Here is a 19,310-nt window from a genome sequence, read left to right as displayed (position 1 = left end):
CAGGCACCACTTATGTTTAATATTCTTCCAAATCATATTAATTCTACCAAAACCTTAGTTAAATTTAAAAAGTTAATTAAGATTTTTGTATTGACAGACGATTGTCTAAATATTTTTCATCCTTGTCCTTTCTTAAATAATAAGATTTTTTATATGTCCCATTTGCTAAAAACAGAATGTCACTTTATTTGTCTTTATTATCTACTTTGTTTCTTTTTCGAAATAATGATTAATAATTACGTATGGTTCAAATAATGTTACAATATACTGTCAAATTATCTGAAAATTCAAATACACATTTTTTTTTCTTTTTTTGAAACATTGTGTTTGTATGTAGTAGGTACCTATTACCATATGTTTGTGATAACTCTAGGTTTGCTTCACTCAAATGTAAATTGTGAACTTCGATACAGGCTTAGTGCTAGTGAGGTTGATTTTAATGAGAAAAAGCGTGATTAATGTATAGAAAGATGCATTAAATAAATAAATAAATTGTTAAATCTCAAAATTTGTAGGTACCTATATGTTATGAAAGTATCTTAATAATTTATTCATAGCTGCAAAAAAATCATGAATAATTTATGAAAAAACCGGTTTTGATCCCAAAGAAAAAGCCAGTTAGAGCTCTCTCAATGCCGTTTAAACTTATAAACTGAATTAACTGCTGTGTAGTGTTCTTTATTGCGTTAATTCCGGCACTTCCAGGGATCCAATTACAGATGAGGCACGCTGCGATTGGTCGCCCAGCATCCCGGCTGGACCAATCGCAGGCCGAGAGAGGAAAAGCAATAATCGACCTTTTTTTCATCTCGAGTGTCATCTGATGCGAGTGTTCCTACACGGGGAGGTACTTTACAAATTACTCACTGCTGTGTTGAGATTTATGAGTTTTTTTAAACTTTATGTTGTTCCTTATTTACTGAGATTATACCTGACACTATTTCAACATTTATCCTAATTGAAGTCAATTTTGTAATTTTTGTGATTACCTACAACGGCATCAATTCAAAACACTCTTGAAAAGTGATGAAAAAAAACCTTATGCTGCGTATACACGTATGAACCAAAGCGCGAGCTAAGTTAATTTATTAAAAGTCTGGTCAAATTATTCGTTTTCCTGGCAATACTGGGACTGCCGGGCTATAACGAATGAATTGAAAGAGTTCCTAACAAAGTATTAGTCAAAAGTGAATGTACAGCGGAACACGTGTTCATAAAAATACTTATATACTTGAAAAGAATACGTGTTCATTTCACATTTTATCAGGAATTTGGCATGCTGCCACTTTTTTATCATTTTTCTCCGTGTGTCCAGGAGTGACAGACGTATGAATCACTGCGGTGCATAGCGACGGGTAGAGAAAGACCGACTAGAGAGGTCAAAGGGTCTGATCGTCCTACTAATATTTTATCAGAAAGTTCGCATGCTATTCACTTTTTTTAACAGAATAATATTTAACCGCGCATGCGGTGTTTTGCACCGTTTGAGATTGCTTCATTCCTTTCCAAAGATTCGTGGCTCAATTCGCGCTTTTTTTGTACGTTTATACGCAACCTTAGGTTAGGTTTATAGGAAAATTGTATTTTCATCAATTCTGATGACTTTACATCACTTTTCAAACTGATGTCCAGTATTTTTTTTAAATTAATTCCACACACCTCCGTCATCTTTGAGAATGCTGTGTGAAGGGTATTTTTGAGAAAACTTTGAGTTAACGTGCATCTTGAAGAGACCATTGTGTAGAAGGGAGGAAATACAGAGGTCGGTAAATCGTCCCACAGTCAACCCAAATTAATCGAATTAAATTTGCTTAGAATTTGAATCCGCGACCTCCGGATTCATAGTCAAGAGCCATGCACAGAAACAAGGGTGTTTTAAAAAAAAAGGGGCTCCAGACAAGAGGTGGCTGCCAAATACAATAGTGAGGCGTAGGGGAGCCAGGGGCTTGTTGTAACGGGGGTAAGTAGTAACAGCTTAATAACTCAGCCAGTTTCAAATATTTTGTTTCGATTTTGAACTCAACGTGCCCTTTAAGATAAGGCTTACGACGTAAACGCAGTGAGTACAGTGCGGGAGAGCGCCGTGACCGGTTTTCTGCAGGAGTGCGTTTTTTTGCCAGGTAACCTAAAAAATATTATTTCGTAAATTTTGATTTCAAGATCACACTGTGTCAAATTGAAAAATATTTCTATTAAATTTTGTTAAGCATTTATTAAGCCATCGTATTGTGGTACTTTCACATAACCAAAGCCAATAATTTTTTTTTTGTAAATAAAAATTTCAGTAATTTCGGTTTGGGGCTAGTTGTAGCAAAATTTAAGGGGCAAGTAGTAACCTGTTACAACTTGCCCCAAGCCTGCAAAGGTTGGTAAAACAAAGGCGAATAGACCTGAAAAGACTAAGATTGATTGAGTGAAGAAAAAAGTTTTCAATGAAGACTTAGATTCTGAAGAAGAAGAGTGGTTATGTTTGATTTGCGGAGAAGAATATAGCAAATCAGACAAAGAAGATTGGGTCGATTGTATGATCTGTAAACTGTGGTCACACGTTAAATGTGTAAGAGGTGATCCAGTTTCGTACATTTGTATAAACTGTGAATCTGATGAAGACGAAGAATAAGCAGCGAAGGTTGAGGAAATTAGTTGTTTGAATTAATTTCTTTAAACTTTTGACCAAAAATAATGTTAAATTTATTTGTTTTAATTTTTTAAAGCCCATGTAGCATGCCACATTGACTGTGATAGTTGAGTAAATACAAAAATTTAAGAATTCTCATAAAAAAATTGTTTTATGTCGATTATAATTGCAAATTATAAAAAATGTTTTCACTGGTGATTGAGTTTATTAATAAGTTTAATTAATCTAAGTATATGCTATACGAGTCCAAAGATGACTATTGTTGATAAAGAAAACGATAAGTATTCACCTCATTAGTTCGTAAGAAATACAATTGTCTTATTATGTGTTCGTTGGTTTTATAATACAAGCCTTAAATAATGAAACCTGTTGTTTTAATATGACGTTACTACTTGCCCCACAGTAGTTACAACTTGCCCCAAAAACGGGGTAAGTTGTAACAAGCGACTATTTCCACAAAAAGTGTTATAAATACAAATTTACTATAGATTCAGGAAAAAATATAGTAGGAATATATTTTCAAATATATGATTACTCATTTAAAAGCTTTGTTCAATCAAAATACTCAATAGTTTAGTCACTGCATCGAAAGAAGGAAAAAATGTTACAACTAGCCCCTCTCTCCCCTACTTGCGATTTATACAGGGTCAGCAGTTGTATCTTCAGGCCCTGTACAGTACGCCCAGCTTCTTTTGTGCTAACTAGACTATGCCTTCGATGGAGCCCCCGTTCCTGAGCTGGTCACTCCGGCTTACACCAAGCATTTCAATGGAAGGCATTTCGGGAAGATTGCTCCCGTTGAAGGAGACTAGATTAGTAATTCCAATGAAGGTCATTGTTGAATCACTAATGAATGTCACTACTTGAACACACATTTAATGAAGGTCATTGTTGAATCACTAATGAATGTCACTACTTGAACACACATTTAATGAAGGTCATTGTTGAATCACTAATGAATGTCACTACTTGAACACACATTTAATGAATGTCATTGTTGAATCACTAATGAATGTCACTACTTGAACACACATTTAATGAAGGTCATTGTTGAATCACTAATGAATGTCCCTACTTGAACACACACATTTTGTGAGTTTTTGAACTATCAATTTCTGACAATTAAAGATGAAGATGCCAAATTGTTTGTTATAAACATGAGTTTAGCCAACCAATGATAAAAAATTTACAGGGAAATTGATGGAAGGCATAGCATAAACACGGAGAAAAATGAAATTTGCTAATTTGTTAAAAATCTCTTTGAATTGTTGGTAATTACTGCAAGCCGCTTCCTGATAAACTTTTAGCGAATTCCTAACATTTTGGAACGCTTGTTCATGCACCTGCATTTACCTTGATAATATAATGACGAATTGCGCAAATATTAGGATTTTATTATATATTATAGTAACTAGCCTATAATGATATAATAACAGAACTTGAATAGGATTTCACAGAACCCGAAAATGAACGTTGAAATTTGATGAATTGTTCAAATTCTCCGAAACAACCCGTCCGTAATATTAATTTATTTATTTATTCCTTTAGATTCACACCCAGTACAATATGATACAAGATATAATTAAAATATTTATAGTGATTATAGATTATTGTACCTTTTCAGGAAATTATTGGTTCCTAACTAGGCAAATTGCCCGTTCCAAGGAACCAAAATATGTGAAAGTAAGTGTATGATTTGTCTATGTCAATAATATATCTCATTAATGTTTTAATTTGTGATGTTTAATCGTTCGATCTTATGATAGAATCGAACTTGAGCTGTTGTGTATGTTTCAATTGTGTATGAGCAATAATTAGAATAGTGGAAGATACATATAGTGTGTGATTAGTCTATGTCTATTTATTTAATAAATTAGCAATATTCAATATTAGTAATTTTTCTCCATATATAAATTGAACACAGAACAAAAAATTGAGTAATATAATAGAGTGGAAGAAAAAATTATGCTCAAAAGTACCTACCAAGTGTAAAAATAGGGTTGTACAAAAATAGGTGACAGACAAGTTAGCAATAAAAACTGTCACTTCTACTAATTGATTACGAGAAATTTGTTTCTGTCAAAAAAAAGTATTATTTGGTTTCTCGTCAGGGTGTGCTCATTACCTTACGGAGAGTAGTAGGTAGGTACCTACCATAGATTATTATTTTTTCTCTAGAGTGGATAGTACCTATCTACCTTATGTTGCATATGGTAATGTTTTAATAATGGCCGCCGGCAAACGAGGCGGTCTTTTGTCTTGTATTAATCCTTCCGCCTTAAAAAAGACACCCACACTCCGGACGGGTTTCTTTCTCTTCCTAAACATATTAATATGCGTATTTTGTACGTGGTAATACTGACATACACATTATGGAGAGACATAGGAGATACATACACTTATAAACTAGCGCCAGTAAACACGTGCGGACAATTGCATAACATGTTACACCCTCAATAAAAAGTATTATTATTAACTAAATCAAGCATCAATTGGATGAAGCAAGTAGTGTCAGATGCAGTGTCGGTTCGTGGCCTCGTTTGGGAGTTCAGTCAGAGTTTAAGAGATTGACAAAAAAATATCTCTCAGGTACATGAAAAAAAATCCCACTCTAAAAATCTCAACTAAAGAAATCTCAGCAGTCAACACACCAATGCACCTGAGATTAGCCAGTTAGAAACAAAACATAATCCGTAGATTAATTAAAACTTCTGTTGCTAAAGAATATGAAGTCGTTGGTACTAAAGATTAACCTAACCTAACGTGACCTATTTAACCTAGTTTTTATTTCATCACTTTTCATGATTTTATATCACTTTTAAACTGTCCCTAGTTTGCCTAATTACCCCCAATTAGGGTATATTTTTGCGGAAGTTCCTGTCTTTTCAGATCTGGTCACAAAACACGGCTAAAACCATTTCAAGCAACGCTTAGATTCTGAATGGTTGTCCTTTACCAGGGCGATCTTCCAATCTTACCAATAGTTTCCAGAAACCGTGTATATGAACACGATGCCGTTGAATAAATTAAATTAGGCTCTTAAAGCAAGCGACGTTTCGGTACAGTTACCATCGTCTTCTGTAGTATTTGGGTGTGACCATACGGCAAGATGGCGGCCACCCACGGCAGGATGACATATATTATTATTGTTACAAGTCATTTCGGGTCGAGAACGGAATGCATTAAATGGGACAAGGCATATATTAATCTGAACAGGTAGACTTATTTTCTTATGATCTCTTCATAGGTCAAACTACAAAAAATTCGTTATTCTTCATAACATATATTCAGACTAGAAGATACTCTGATGAAAGGTCATAATTCACATTATTAGTAAATGATCTCGCATTACGAAGAACAAATCCAAGCATTTTGTTGGTGCGGGAGACAATTTCAGATATGTTTATTTTCCGACTTTATATCCGGGTTAAATCTTCCCCATTTAAAAAAACTAAACCCTTCCACACACTTTTTCACAAATGATCATCTATTCAATCAACATTATGTAAGTGCATTATATATGCAAAATAAATACAAAACAATACAAGAACAACACGTCAACTCACCAGAGATCAAATGGGAAAAAAAATCACGGTTTCCAGATATTTTCATATCAGAGGGTTCGGTTCGGTAGAACTCCTAACAGGGCCTATAAATCCTACTGATCCCTCAGCAAAAATATTTAAAAAAATCTTTCGTAATTTTTAATCTTTCTTTTTGTATTATCGTGATTATTTGGGTTACTATGCCGTTTTGCGCTTTCTCCTTCTTTAGCCAACGATTCAGACGCCCTTGCAGTGTCTATCATCATGCCAGATGTGTAGGAAGTGTGTATTTACATTTGTAGAAGAGATACTAGCAAGCGTGCTGACCGGTATTTCAATGAAATAATTAGTTAAATTAATGTGGTTTTCAGCGTTTAGTTTTGGTGTAGCGCTCAAGTTCTAGATACTTGATAGGTTTTTTTGTGGATTTCTTGGATGCGTTATGAGTACACACTCTTCACCACAATCTACGAATTCGCTCTGATGATGACACTCTGATGTAACACTGTCCGAAACTTCAATCACGATAACACATTTGGTCGGGAAAATCTCGAATCATACAATTATAAGTATAGATTCGTTTTTAAAAGAAGTTTGTTATCTGAGTGAAGTAAATTGACTTAACGAACTGATCGACAGTCCTAATTTTTGAGTATTGTTGTAATCATTTTAAACGTTTAGTTTTGATATAAGCTGCCACGGGACACCGACGTTCGATATTCAAAAAATCTAAAAAACCAGTGACTCGGCAAAACGGGGCAAGTTTTTCACCGTCATATATCTAATATCATAGATTTGAGTAGCTGATGATTACTTTGGCCCAGGTTGGGTGGCTATGACAAATTATATTGATAAAAAAGTGGGTGTGTCAAGCCTACGCAAGACAGAAGTGAAACTTCTTTTGTTAAACCGTATGAACCACAATCAATTACGTATTTCACTCGTATTACACTCACGACGCAGTATACTAACCAAGCAGCTGATGCTTGGCGTGGCGCAGTTCGCTGGTGTCTGAGAGAGAGGAAAGAAGAGAAGAGAGAGAACGTTCGTGAGCGGCTCCCCCACCTCAACAAGCGCATATGGTGAGAGAGGGACAGTGAACGGTGAGCGGTGGTGGGGGTACCCGCATTTTCGTGTCGATCCTGACTCGGTTTTACTCCGTCCCCGAATTACGCGCCTAAAGAAGTTTCACTTCAATATAATATATTTTTAAAAATAATGTACAATGTACAGAAATAGAATCCCACACAAGATCGCGTAGTGCGCTCTAGCGAACGGATATTTTATCAGAGGGAGATAGTTTTAATTTTTTTTCTGTAAATTATTACATATTATCAAAATAAATAAATTAATTAAATAAATGTAATACAATTATCATAATATACGGATTAGATAATAATTTTAATCCAACACAATAACGCAAAGCGCGCTCTAGCGGAGTAATGTTTTATCACAGTGAGATAAGTGTTTTTATTATTTTGCAATATTATTTTCTTTTAAAAAATGTTCTGACCTACTAAAAAATAAGATATTGAATGAAAAAGGCGTTAAAAACAAAAACATAATGTGCGATGGCCGAGAATCGAACTCGGATCAACTGCTTGGAAGGCAACTATGCTGACCATTACACCACCAACGCCAGTTGTCGGGATGAGCTAAGAAGCATTTATATGTTACTTCAAAACTTTGAAAATTATTACATATTATCAAAATAAATAAATTAATTAAATAAATGTAATACAATTATCATAATATACGGATTAGATAATAATTTTAATCCAACACAATAACGCAAAGCGCGCTCTAGCGGAGTAATGTTTTATCACAGTGAGATAAGTGTTTTTATTATTTTGCAATATTATTTTCTTTTAAAAAATGTTCTGACCTACTAAAAAATAAGATATTGAATGAAAAAGGCGTTAAAAACAAAAAAATAATGTGCGATGGCCGAGAATCGAACTCGGATCAACTGCTTGGAAGGCAACTATGCTGACCATTACACCACCAACGCCAGTTGTCGGGATGAGCTAAGAAGCATTTATATGTTACTTCAAAACTTTGACTAGATCAAATGAACTTTAATCGGTGGTGGGGGTACCCGCATTTTCGTTTCGATCGTGACTCGGTTTTACTCCGTCCCCGAAAATTCATTACGCGCCTAAAGAAGTTTCACTTCAAAAACTACAAAATAGAAATTAACATATTGAAATATGTTATTTTGTATGTTTTTTTAAGAAAAAATTATTAATTTCTTGCTAGGACAATCCCAATGAGTAACAAAACTCATTTTAGGACGGGAGGAAATTACAATTTACAGGGTTCTCCAATAAGAGGTGTTATTTTGATATTCAATCGTAAAAGATCAATGGTTCCGTTGCTTGTGTGGCACGTAGCGCCGTCTTGTTGAAAATAAACGTTGTTCAGATCAATACCATCCAATTTTGGCTATAAAAAAATCATTAATCATCTCTCGATAGCGCAATCCATTCACCGTTACTCTTGCTCTAGCCTCATTTTCAAAAAAGTAAGGTCCAATGACTACGCCGGACCATAAACCGCACCAAACAGTCACACGTTGAGGAAAGAGAGGTTTTTCAACAATAACTTGGGTTTTGCGAGCCCCAGATGCGACAATTTTTGCTTGTTGACGAAGTCACCGAGGTGGAAATGGGCCTCATCACTCAAAATGATTTGCATTTGATTCACTCAAGTGAATTTTAATAATTTCAATGCATTGTTGAAGCGTGTATCGTTCCATTTTTATTAATAACGTAGTTTTTGCTTGTCAAATGTCAAAAAAACGACAGCTTTAAAGTAACATCTACCGAAAAAGCGGGCTATTTAAAATAACACCTCTTATTGGAAAACCCTGTATAAGTCGGAACAGAATACAAAAGAAGAATACATACAGATTGTCAGTACAAATAATTTTACATTAGCCTCAAAATATCAAAAATGCAACACTGCATAATAATTTTTAAAGACAGGTTTCGTAGAACAAAAAAAATAAGAGTAAACAAAGGTAAAATCAAAGATATACAAATATGGATTTACTGATTTTCATTTTTAAAAATATTTCTTTAATCCATCATTGTGAGTTTTTTTTTCTCAATGGTTTTGTACATTTCTGGAAGTGAATTATAAAGTGTTTTGCCAATGTAGTTTAAAGATTTTATTCCATATTTTGTAGTGTGTATTTGAGAAATTCGGATTTTATTGTGATTTCGAGTATTGTGGTTATGGATGTTTTGATTGTAAAGCGGCTTGACGTTAGTGTGAGTTGATTGTTGGGTAATTTGTAGGATGGTGCTGGTGATTTGATGCTTAGGAAGGATTGTGATTGGAAGGATACTGGAAACTAGATAGATGTCCCTAACAAGAGTGTCCTGTGGAAGTCCAAGAACATTTCTGAGAGCTAGGTTTTGAACCACCTGTAGGTCAGCAATCAACTTCTTTGAGGCAAAGCCCTAGATACAGCAGAGATAGGAAATGTGTAAATTGCATTTTCACTTATTTAATAAGTATTTTAATATTGTTTACAGGTCGCCTTTTTTAAAAGAATTGATTTTTTTATACAGACATAACTATTTATTCATATTCATATTGCGTTGTACGAACTTAAACAAATAATTCGTCTTAAAATTTTAAAGCATAATTTGCAAAAAGTGATTTAAAAAAAAAAAAAAACACCATTTATGAAAACTTTGATTATAGCTTACGTCAAGTTTACCCCTAAAACGACACCGTTTTTATATAATGCCTTACTATTTATTATGTTGTCTTATTATATGTAAAGTCACAAGGAGGGAAAGTAAATGTTTGTATTTTGGCTTTACTACACATGGACACACTGATAAAATGTAAACTGTCGATTTCTTGAAAATTAATAAAAAATTTTTTTAAATTAAACAGTAAAATCAGCAAAAGATACGATATCTAGGACTTGAACCCAGTATCTTCGCCTTGCCGGAGCCTGCTGTACCAACTGAGCTAATAGGAGCCTATTTCTTTCGGTCATATTTCGAATAAGAACTACAAATATTATCTTCATTTTCTCGCCGCACATTTTATCAGCTGCTATGTTTATGTAAGAGTTCAAGATTCAACTCGAACTAAATTTAATCTTATAGTGATTTGTTTTGCCCTGATAGGGAGATGGCGCAACATGTCATAATACCCCAAAAACAAATCACTACAATACTTTTGGCCATGAAAATCTCAAATTTTACCTACATGTAATCTACCTATATGTGACTGTATTTTTTCTGTTTCAAATTTTAGTTTAAAAATGGCTTATATTTTCTTTAAAAATTAAATACTACAGTTTGAGGTTTTACTCATTTCAAAAATATTTAAAAAAAAATTATAATTTTAATAAACAATTTCATTCTCACTTTTCTGGTCAAAGTAACCCCATTCTACAACATGTCTAATTTCCAATAGTCATCTCACCGCGTGAGCTTATGGACCAGTATTGGGTATCAGGTCCAAACTGATCATTCATGTTACTCGAATATTATTGGAAGGTTTTATATTTTATTTTGTGTAGGCATTATTATGGCATTATACAGTATACAGCGACTTATTATATCAAAAGAATCAGATAGATTACGTAGGAGAATCAGGAAATAATCAACTTGCTCTTGCCATACTTATCTGAATACAAAAAGTGCATTACATGGGTAGTAGAGTATAGTGCAGACTCGTGAAAAATCACAAGATATTATAATTGCAGGATTTGCGAAGCCAAACACCCATCAAAGTAGAAAAACATAATTGTTTATCATTTATGTAAAATTTAAAACACGTTTTTTAGTAAGGTGGGAAGAGTTCTATTATTATTTAATGTTAGTGTTTTATGAGAGAATATGAGGAGCTACCTACATTGGCTAACACTAAAATATATGCTGATATTTAATGCGATGATATTTATGCATAAAATAATAAATAACCTGTTAACGAAATACTCTTCAAACATAATTATACTCAGCGAGGACAGTACTGAGAATATTAAAGAAGGTAAAATTGCTAACAGTAAAATATATGCTCATATTAAATGCGGTGATATTTATGCATAAAATAATAAACAACCTGTTAACGGAATTATTTTCAAAAATAATTATATTCAACAAGGACAGTACTAAGAATATTAAAGTAGCTAAATTGGCTAACAGTGAAATATATGCTGATATTTATGCATAAAATAATAAATAACGTGTCAACGAAATAATTTTCAAATATAATTAATTATATTCAGCAAGGACAGAACTGAGAATATCAAAGGAGCTAAATTGGCTAGCAGTAAAATATCTGCTGATATTTAATGCGATGATATTTATGCATAAAATAATAAATAACCTGTTAACAAAATACTTTACAAACATAATTATATTCAGCAAGGACAGTACTGAGAATATTAAAGATGATAAATTGGCTAACAGTAAAATTTATGCTGATATTTAATGCGATGATATTTATGCACAAAATAATAAACAACCTGTTAACGAAATACGTTTCGAACATAATTATACTCAACAAGGACAGTACTGATAATATTAAAGGAGCTAAAATGGCTAACAGTAAAATATATGCTGATATTTAGTGCGATGATATTTATGCATAAAATAATAAACAACCTGTTAGCGGAATACTTTTCAAACATTATTATACTCAGCAAGGACATTAACAGACATAACACAAGGACGTGCAATGAAATCAGACTATCAAAAAAGGACAAAGCCAATACGCAAAACAGTTTAATCCAAATAGAGATGAAATATTATAATGCGCTGTCAAAAGCCATAAACAAAACTGCACCAATTAATTCAAAATCGGTTATGGAAACCATATTAAGCAAGATAAAATTTTAGGTATGTATGTTATAATTATTAGACTTTTGTAAACTTAACCCTTCAAGCTTAGGAGAGATATTACTAGCACACACATCATCTATTAGAGTCTATGAAGGACAGATTTGACCGGGGTATCCATACAATATAAAAGTATTTTATGATTTTTCTATAATGCGGAAATATGTGGTTTGTCCATCGTTGAAAAGAGAAATAATTATTTTTCTCCATCATAAAAATATTTCCATGTACTTGATTCCATGGTTAAAATCTTAAAAATGCATGATTACAAATTGGCAACATTTTTTCGGTGAGAGTTGAAAGTTAAAAAAAATATTTATATATATTTATTGTAAAAAATCACTAAAAGTGAAGTGGCATTTTTATTACAATTCCCTACAAAAAAGGAAATTGTTTTCTAAATGTCGAACTCTTCAAAATTATGGACATTCATTTTTGATATTAAAATTTTATTATTTACACATATATATTTATTTCAAATACAATAGTTTGACAGATAATTTAATTAAGTTTCTAAAATGGTATTTGTTTTTACGATAACTTCAAAAACAAGGAATATATAGCACATTTACAAATAACTCCGCCGTTAGAACTTGCTTTGACTTCCAACCATGTTTGGTCATTTTGTCACATCAGAGAAACATCGACAAGTTGTCAAGGTTTAAGCAAGGTAAGATCTTTGTGCTTTTGTGTTCATTTCGCAAACAAAAATACTTAGTACTAATAGCATAGTATTAACTTGCTTATACTTTATACATAACCTACAACTTACTTCCTTGTATGCTAGAACTAGGACCTTATTTATACGTTATTGCGGCTACCTAGGCTACCGTGAGTTTATTACGGATCAAATAAATAACAAATAAACTGAGTTTAAATCGATAAATAACGAATAACCGCAGCTTAAATCAAATAATTACTTTTAATATTCTTGTTTTACAATGATTTTCACAGCATTCAACGAGAAACTGTTTGAGTATTAGATTAATGAATACGATCTGGCGAATGTATAAATCGTTCGGGCCGCCATTAACGTTTTTCATCGTCGGACATTAACGCTGTTTATGGCGGGAGATATTTATTGATTGAAACATTAAAGATGGCCGCCTCTGGCTGAAAAACTAGAGAAAAACTCGTATTTCCTTGGAAAGAAAACCAGTACGGCATTGCCAGGTCTGTTTTATACATTATGAGGACGACTTAATTAATGAGTGCTAATGGGGATTCGGTCAATTCGAGGTGTATTCGTTCTTTTTAAATACTTTGTGAAAATTCTTGTTTAAGACATGCGAATTACTTAACTGCATTAGCAAAGAAAAGAAGAGTTACATTTTGGAAGTATTTATTGTTGTTTCAGTAGGGAATGGGTATGAGTCGTTTAGGGTTCGGCATTCAACTCTCGCTAATTCATACAGAAATATCCTACTTTAAGTAAATACTTTGGAAGACTGCTCAAAATTTCTGCAGAATACCTGGCAAATCTGTCTTTATTTATTGATTGAAGACCATATTAACGACTCTCAAACGAAAAGACTTAAGCTAATTCGACCCTGTCTCCTTCTGTCACATTTAACTGTATCATACTTCGACTGAGAGCTATCAACTTCATTTTTTAAGGCATTTTTCTATTGGCTGCTATTTTATGTATGATTGCAAGATTTTAAACAAACTAAATGCAATCTAGATAGTGCTTTTGATAAATATATCCATTTGTATTTTTAATGTACGACATAAATTGAATTTTCTACAAGTCAAGGATAATTAATTTTATTTTTGCAATAACTTAATGAGTAGGTACAACCTCAAATTGTAATATTTAATCATTTTCGACAATATTAACGACGATTTGAGATTTTATGGTGATTTGTTTTGTCACATCTGCCCTGATGATGGACACCGCAATGCTGTACGAAACGTTGGCTAAAGAAGGAGGTAGCGCAACACGGCATAACACCCCAAAAATAAATCACTAAAATATTAATGATTCTTGAATGAAAAACGTGAAATAGAAAAATAATCGGTCGCATCTCGAAATTGAACCCACGACCTCATCTTTGCCAGGGCTTTGCTATTCTTAAAAACATATTCTGTCTGTTACTCCGGAGGCCAAACATATTCCGTTTTATATAACATTAATTTTACACGTATTTGTAAAACTTATATAAATCACCCCATATCTTTTAAAAAAACGTTCTAAATTCATTATTTTTAAATCTAGTCATACGTTCCAAGTACTCAATGTGTCACGTGGTCTCTGATATTCACTACGGCGTGTTCTCAACCGCGGAATAAAATTAACTTCACGAGAGAAGTTAATTACTTTTACTCCATATATGCGTTGGCATAATGCGCATTTCGGATCGTAAATTATTTTAATATTCGTCCGATATGGAGCTAGAACCTGTCCCGCGTCTCTGTCTCCAACGTGGCAGTTGGCTAAATCAATGCCCAATGGATTGAAATATTAATATTCATATTTGTATTGATAGTTACGTCTCTAGATATAGATTAAGTGGTGCTAATGGCGCCATATCTATTAGCCATCAGAACATGTAATCTGTTTGGAAGTTTTAAAGATGACAAAATACCTACCCAGGTACCCAACTAGATAAATATAGGTGGGTACCTACTTTAATTTATGTTTCGCGTTTTTATTCCAAAAATTTTTGTAGTGTTCTTAATGTTTTAAATTGTTAAAATGTCGGGATATATAAACACTCGAGTGATTCTCGTCATATTATGCCAAGTTGGCAAAACGTCTTGAGTGATCGCACACCATAATGTACCATTTTTGACTCTGATTTTGATTTTTTTATAAATCCTAAACGGTAAAATATAGGTAAATTTATTGGCTATATAGCACCATAATCAGTTTATATGTTTCCCTATTAAAATTCAGAGTTATGATTTTTTTAAACGAGGGCGTGAATTTTCTAATTTGAATTTTTTCCGCGAGCACTCGAGTGGTTATTATATTACAAAACACGGAGAAAAACGACTTTGCCAAATTATTAAGAATCTCTCCAAATTATTGGTAATTCTTTCAATTAATTGGGAAAAATGCGATTGCAGGCATTGAGAATGAATCAGGTTTCACGATGTTGCAACACGAGTTCATGAAAATACGAATATTTCAGATTTAATTTTCTGCGTTGTTGGGATTTATTTTAATGCAGAAATTCTTAGAATATTTTTTCCCATGTTTTACTCAATGTCAAAATACTAAAGGAGGGAAATAATAATGCCGAATCAGTGGACATCTTAATTTTATCATTAAATTAATACAAAATATTGTTTCTGAGGCAGTTCAATTATGTTCAATACTATATAATTTTTACTATGTATTCCTACGTGAAATTTCCTAAAAAGGCATTAATAATAATAATGAAATTTTTAAATACGTCTTTTTGAATGTGAACTTCTGTAAAACGTTTATTTGAATGTCAACTTCTGTAAAACGTCTATTTGAATGTGAACTTCCATAAAATTTATATTTGAATGTGAACTTCTGTAAAACGCCTATTTGGATGTTAACTTCTGTAAAGGGACTATTTGAATGTTAACTTCTGTAAAACGTTTATTTGAATGTGAACTTCGGTAAAACGTCTATTTGAATGTGAACTTCTGTAAAACGTCTATTTGAATTTGAACTTTTGTAAAACGTCTATTTGAATGTGAACTTCTGTAAAACGTATATTTGAATGTGAACTTCTGTAAAATGTCTATTTGAATGTGAACTTCTGTAAAACTTCTATTTGAATATGAACTTCTGTAAAACGTCTATTTGAATGTGAACTTCTGTAAAACGTCTATTTGAATGTGAACTTCTGTAAAACGTCTATTTGAATGTGAACTTCTGTAAAAAGTCTATTTGAATGTGAACTTCTGTAAAACGTCTATTTGAATATGAACTTCTGTAAAATGTTTACTTGAAAGTAAACTTCTATAAAACGTCAATTTGAATGTGAACTTCTGTAAAATGTCTGTTGGAAGTTGAAATTAACCCACTTCCTTACATCCTATCGGTCTGAAACTCGGCAAATAGACTCATTGTCGATGACAATGCATTCTATCAACTTTTGGTGGCAACCATGCAAACACACGCGAACATATACGTATTTATCTGAAATTGGACGACTTACAGCAGTTTAAATACGAAATAAATTACGTTTCTAAACGATCGGGATTTGGCCCAGTGTTCAGTCCTCATTCAAACCAGAAATAAATAAATAAGTTATTTGAATACGGCTACTAACCGGCCCAAGGTGCAACTAGGTCTATAAATGTATTATTTTAAAACAAACAAGTTGATTTTTAAATATCAATAAATTTAATAACGTTTGCACTCCCCTCAAAATGGAAAATGATTTAATTTTATTAATATTACAAAATCATTACAAAACCATATTGATTTATATTAGCATCTGTTTTCCCATTTCCTATTTAGACACTGCATTAAACAACTAGTTTTATGGTAAATAAATTATAATTAAGTCAGCGTCCATTTCTCGACATAATAACATAGTTTCTGCCTTCGGCGACGAGTATTTCTTTACAAGTCTATCCACTTCTTATTCACCCCCATTTACGCTGAGATTAACACGCTAGGCAGCGTTATAGTTTTGATTACCATAATTGATTGAGCAATAAAACCTTTTTTATTTCAGATAATTAATATAAGGACATTTTAATAGCGATCGTGGGACATTCCTACCATTCTTTCTACTTCATCGCTCGTAAACGGGCAGCTTTATATGGCTTTTGGAGCAATATTATTTATTTTATGTCGTGGCACTGGTTTGCAGTGTGAATTGATTTTTTTAATTAGTCGATGTTATACCTGTGGATATTACACGTAATAAATCATGATTTGTTGTTGAAATTTAGGGTAGTGTTGGGTAAAAAGTATCATTAAAAAAATAACTTTTTCTGGAAATCTCTGATCTCAAAAAATGTTTGTTTTTACATAAGCTCCACACAGGAAGCCATGAGGAAAATAATTTCAATTTTTTTTTTTTTTAATTTCAGTTATTTTGTCATCTTTGGGGATGCTCTGTAGGGGGTCTTTTTGAGGAAAGAAGGGAGTGAATCTGGGTCTTGCAGAGATCAATGTTGCAGGAGGGAGGAAATAAATCATTTGACCTTATAAACGAGTCACAGAAACGACCCGTTCGCATGTGTGAAATTTCAACTGTGTACGCGCGTTTGGTAAGTTTCACGACTTCTGGAGCATCTTCCGTTGAAATACCAATGGATCAATGTCTGAACCAAATATACAGAAAACCCTTAGAAGTTCATCTATTACAGTTGTAGATATTTTCAAATTTTAAAGAAACCAGTTCTGACCAGTGTCCATAAGACCTTTTGACTCCTAGGCCCTAAACAGGTCAATACAATCTATTATTTGATTGGGGAAAAATTAGAAAATTTTGTAACAATTATACCAAAAGTAAGCAGAATTTGAGCTTATTTTGGTAAAATTGGTCACATGGACACGCCCACAACACAATTCAATTTATATCTCCAGTGCTCTGAGAGTATTAACAAAATTCAGCATCAAATTAAATAACCCATGGTATAAGAAGAGCGAAAGCTTTCACTTTCTGTGTTAAATTAAGACGTGCTTAGTCTGCTTTACCAGTATTAAAACTGAGCCTGTGCAAATGAATTAGCAGCATTGGTCCAGCTAGATAAGATGAGAACGTTTCACAGTTGATTGCTAGAGAAAGACTTTTTATCTTTTATACAATGATAATTTATTTTAAATTTATCGTAATCTTATTTCTGTCGGCAAATGACATTTGATTAATCTCGTATTTTAAAAAGAGAGTTTGCATTTATTCTAGATATAAAATATGATGCAGAAGATTAAAGTATCGTATATTATACCACTTGAAAAACCGACATGAAAAATAATCCCTTTTCATACATTTTGTATAAAATTACACTTTAATTTCGTATTTATCTCTCCCGCGTTATGTTTGGTAGATACCTATGTACGTAAAAATAATACCATATTCGTAGATTGTGAAAGACTTTCTGCTGGAACATTAATTTTCGAAAATAATGAGATGTATATAAATCAAAATGGAAGAAAAAAACAAATACAGACATTTTCCTTTTCAAAATTTGAAATTCCTCAAGGAACAGTTTTAGTTCCAATATTATTTAGTATTTACGCGAATGAAACAATTATTGCAAATGATAAATAATTAATATAAGCATATTCATCAAATGCTCACAATTCCGAAAATTGTAAAAATCATATCTTTCGTCGATGACACAATCTTAATGATATAATTTGAATAAACACTTGTGAAAAATAAAATTGAGACTCACCCAACATCTTGCTGAGGTCTGCATTATGCAGGTCCGGATTCTCATCTGCAAGCTTCTTTCTCTCCACTTTCGCCCACACCATAAAGGCGTTCATTGGTCTCCTGATCCTGGCCTCCTTTAAAGCCTTCGCTTGTCCAATCTTTCCCCCAAAAGCCGCCCTAGGATAAGGTGACCCTTGGTATTCCCTCACCCCTTCAAACTGTATCCTGTAATCTGCCATACTCAATCTGGTAGGGTCGTAATGTGACCTTGCACCATAGTCTAGATTGTAGGTCATGCCATGATGTCCCAATGTTGACCATTGCATCTCTTCGTTTGATTTTATCGAGTTTAAAAGATGGGGAGATTGTAGATGACTCTGTTGTTGCATGTTCAGATCTGATATGGTCTGTTGGTTGTGCGACATCATTTGTTGTTGTTGCTGTTGTTGTTGTTGTTGTTGTTGTTGTTGTGATGTTGACAGGATAGAGTCGTGCTGCTGCTGCATAGCCTGCTGTTGGGACTGGCTCTGGTGGCTCTGGTCGGGGTTGGGAGGGTGCAGATTGGACGGGCTGGAGGTGCCCTGGTGGACGTATTGCTCGTAGGAGCGGTGGTATGAGGGAGGAGATTGCCGCTGGCGACCGGACGGGGAGCTGCCGGTATCTAACATCCTGGAAAGAGAAAAATATAACAAATTATTTAAAATTGTAATATGTAATAATAAAAGCAGAGAAAAAGCATAATGTGATTTTTTTATAACATAAATAGCATTTTATATTAACTGTCACAACCATCTGAATCCAGCGAGAACTTGGCATCCTAAATTTGTGTATATATGAGGCTGAATATAGTGCGGAGGGGTAGGAGATGGGGGGGAGGAAGATGAGAAAGTACCTGGATATTCAGGTCTAATCAAAATCACCAAAAACGGCTAAAGAC

At 33.3% G+C, this 19,310-nt stretch overlaps 1 protein-coding gene and 2 non-coding genes across 4 annotated transcripts in view; all 3 read right to left on the bottom strand.

The window, feature by feature from the left end:
• Positions 1-19,310, bottom strand: part of LOC149410370 (uncharacterized) — a 200,968-nt gene that overhangs the window by 117,384 nt on the left and 64,274 nt on the right. For both annotated transcript variants that reach the window (XM_089648881.1, XM_089648882.1), the window contains one exon: positions 18,393-19,042. In XM_089648881.1, coding sequence (XP_089505007.1) covers positions 18,393-19,042 — 650 coding nt within the window. The remainder of the gene's footprint in view (positions 1-18,392; positions 19,043-19,310) is intronic.
• TRNAG-UCC (transfer RNA glycine (anticodon UCC)) lies at positions 7,751-7,822 on the bottom strand. The gene has a single exon. It is a non-coding gene; the product is annotated as a tRNA-Gly (tRNA).
• TRNAG-UCC (transfer RNA glycine (anticodon UCC)) lies at positions 8,123-8,194 on the bottom strand. Its single transcript has one exon. It is a non-coding gene; the product is annotated as a tRNA-Gly (tRNA).

The sequence above is a fragment of the Hesperophylax consimilis genome, chromosome 28, assembly GCF_061612785.1.
Source record: "Hesperophylax consimilis isolate HC1 chromosome 28, BYU_Hcon_1.0, whole genome shotgun sequence".
Lineage (NCBI taxonomy): Eukaryota > Metazoa > Arthropoda > Insecta > Trichoptera > Limnephilidae > Hesperophylax > Hesperophylax consimilis.
This window is presented reverse-complemented; position numbering and strand designations above follow the sequence as displayed.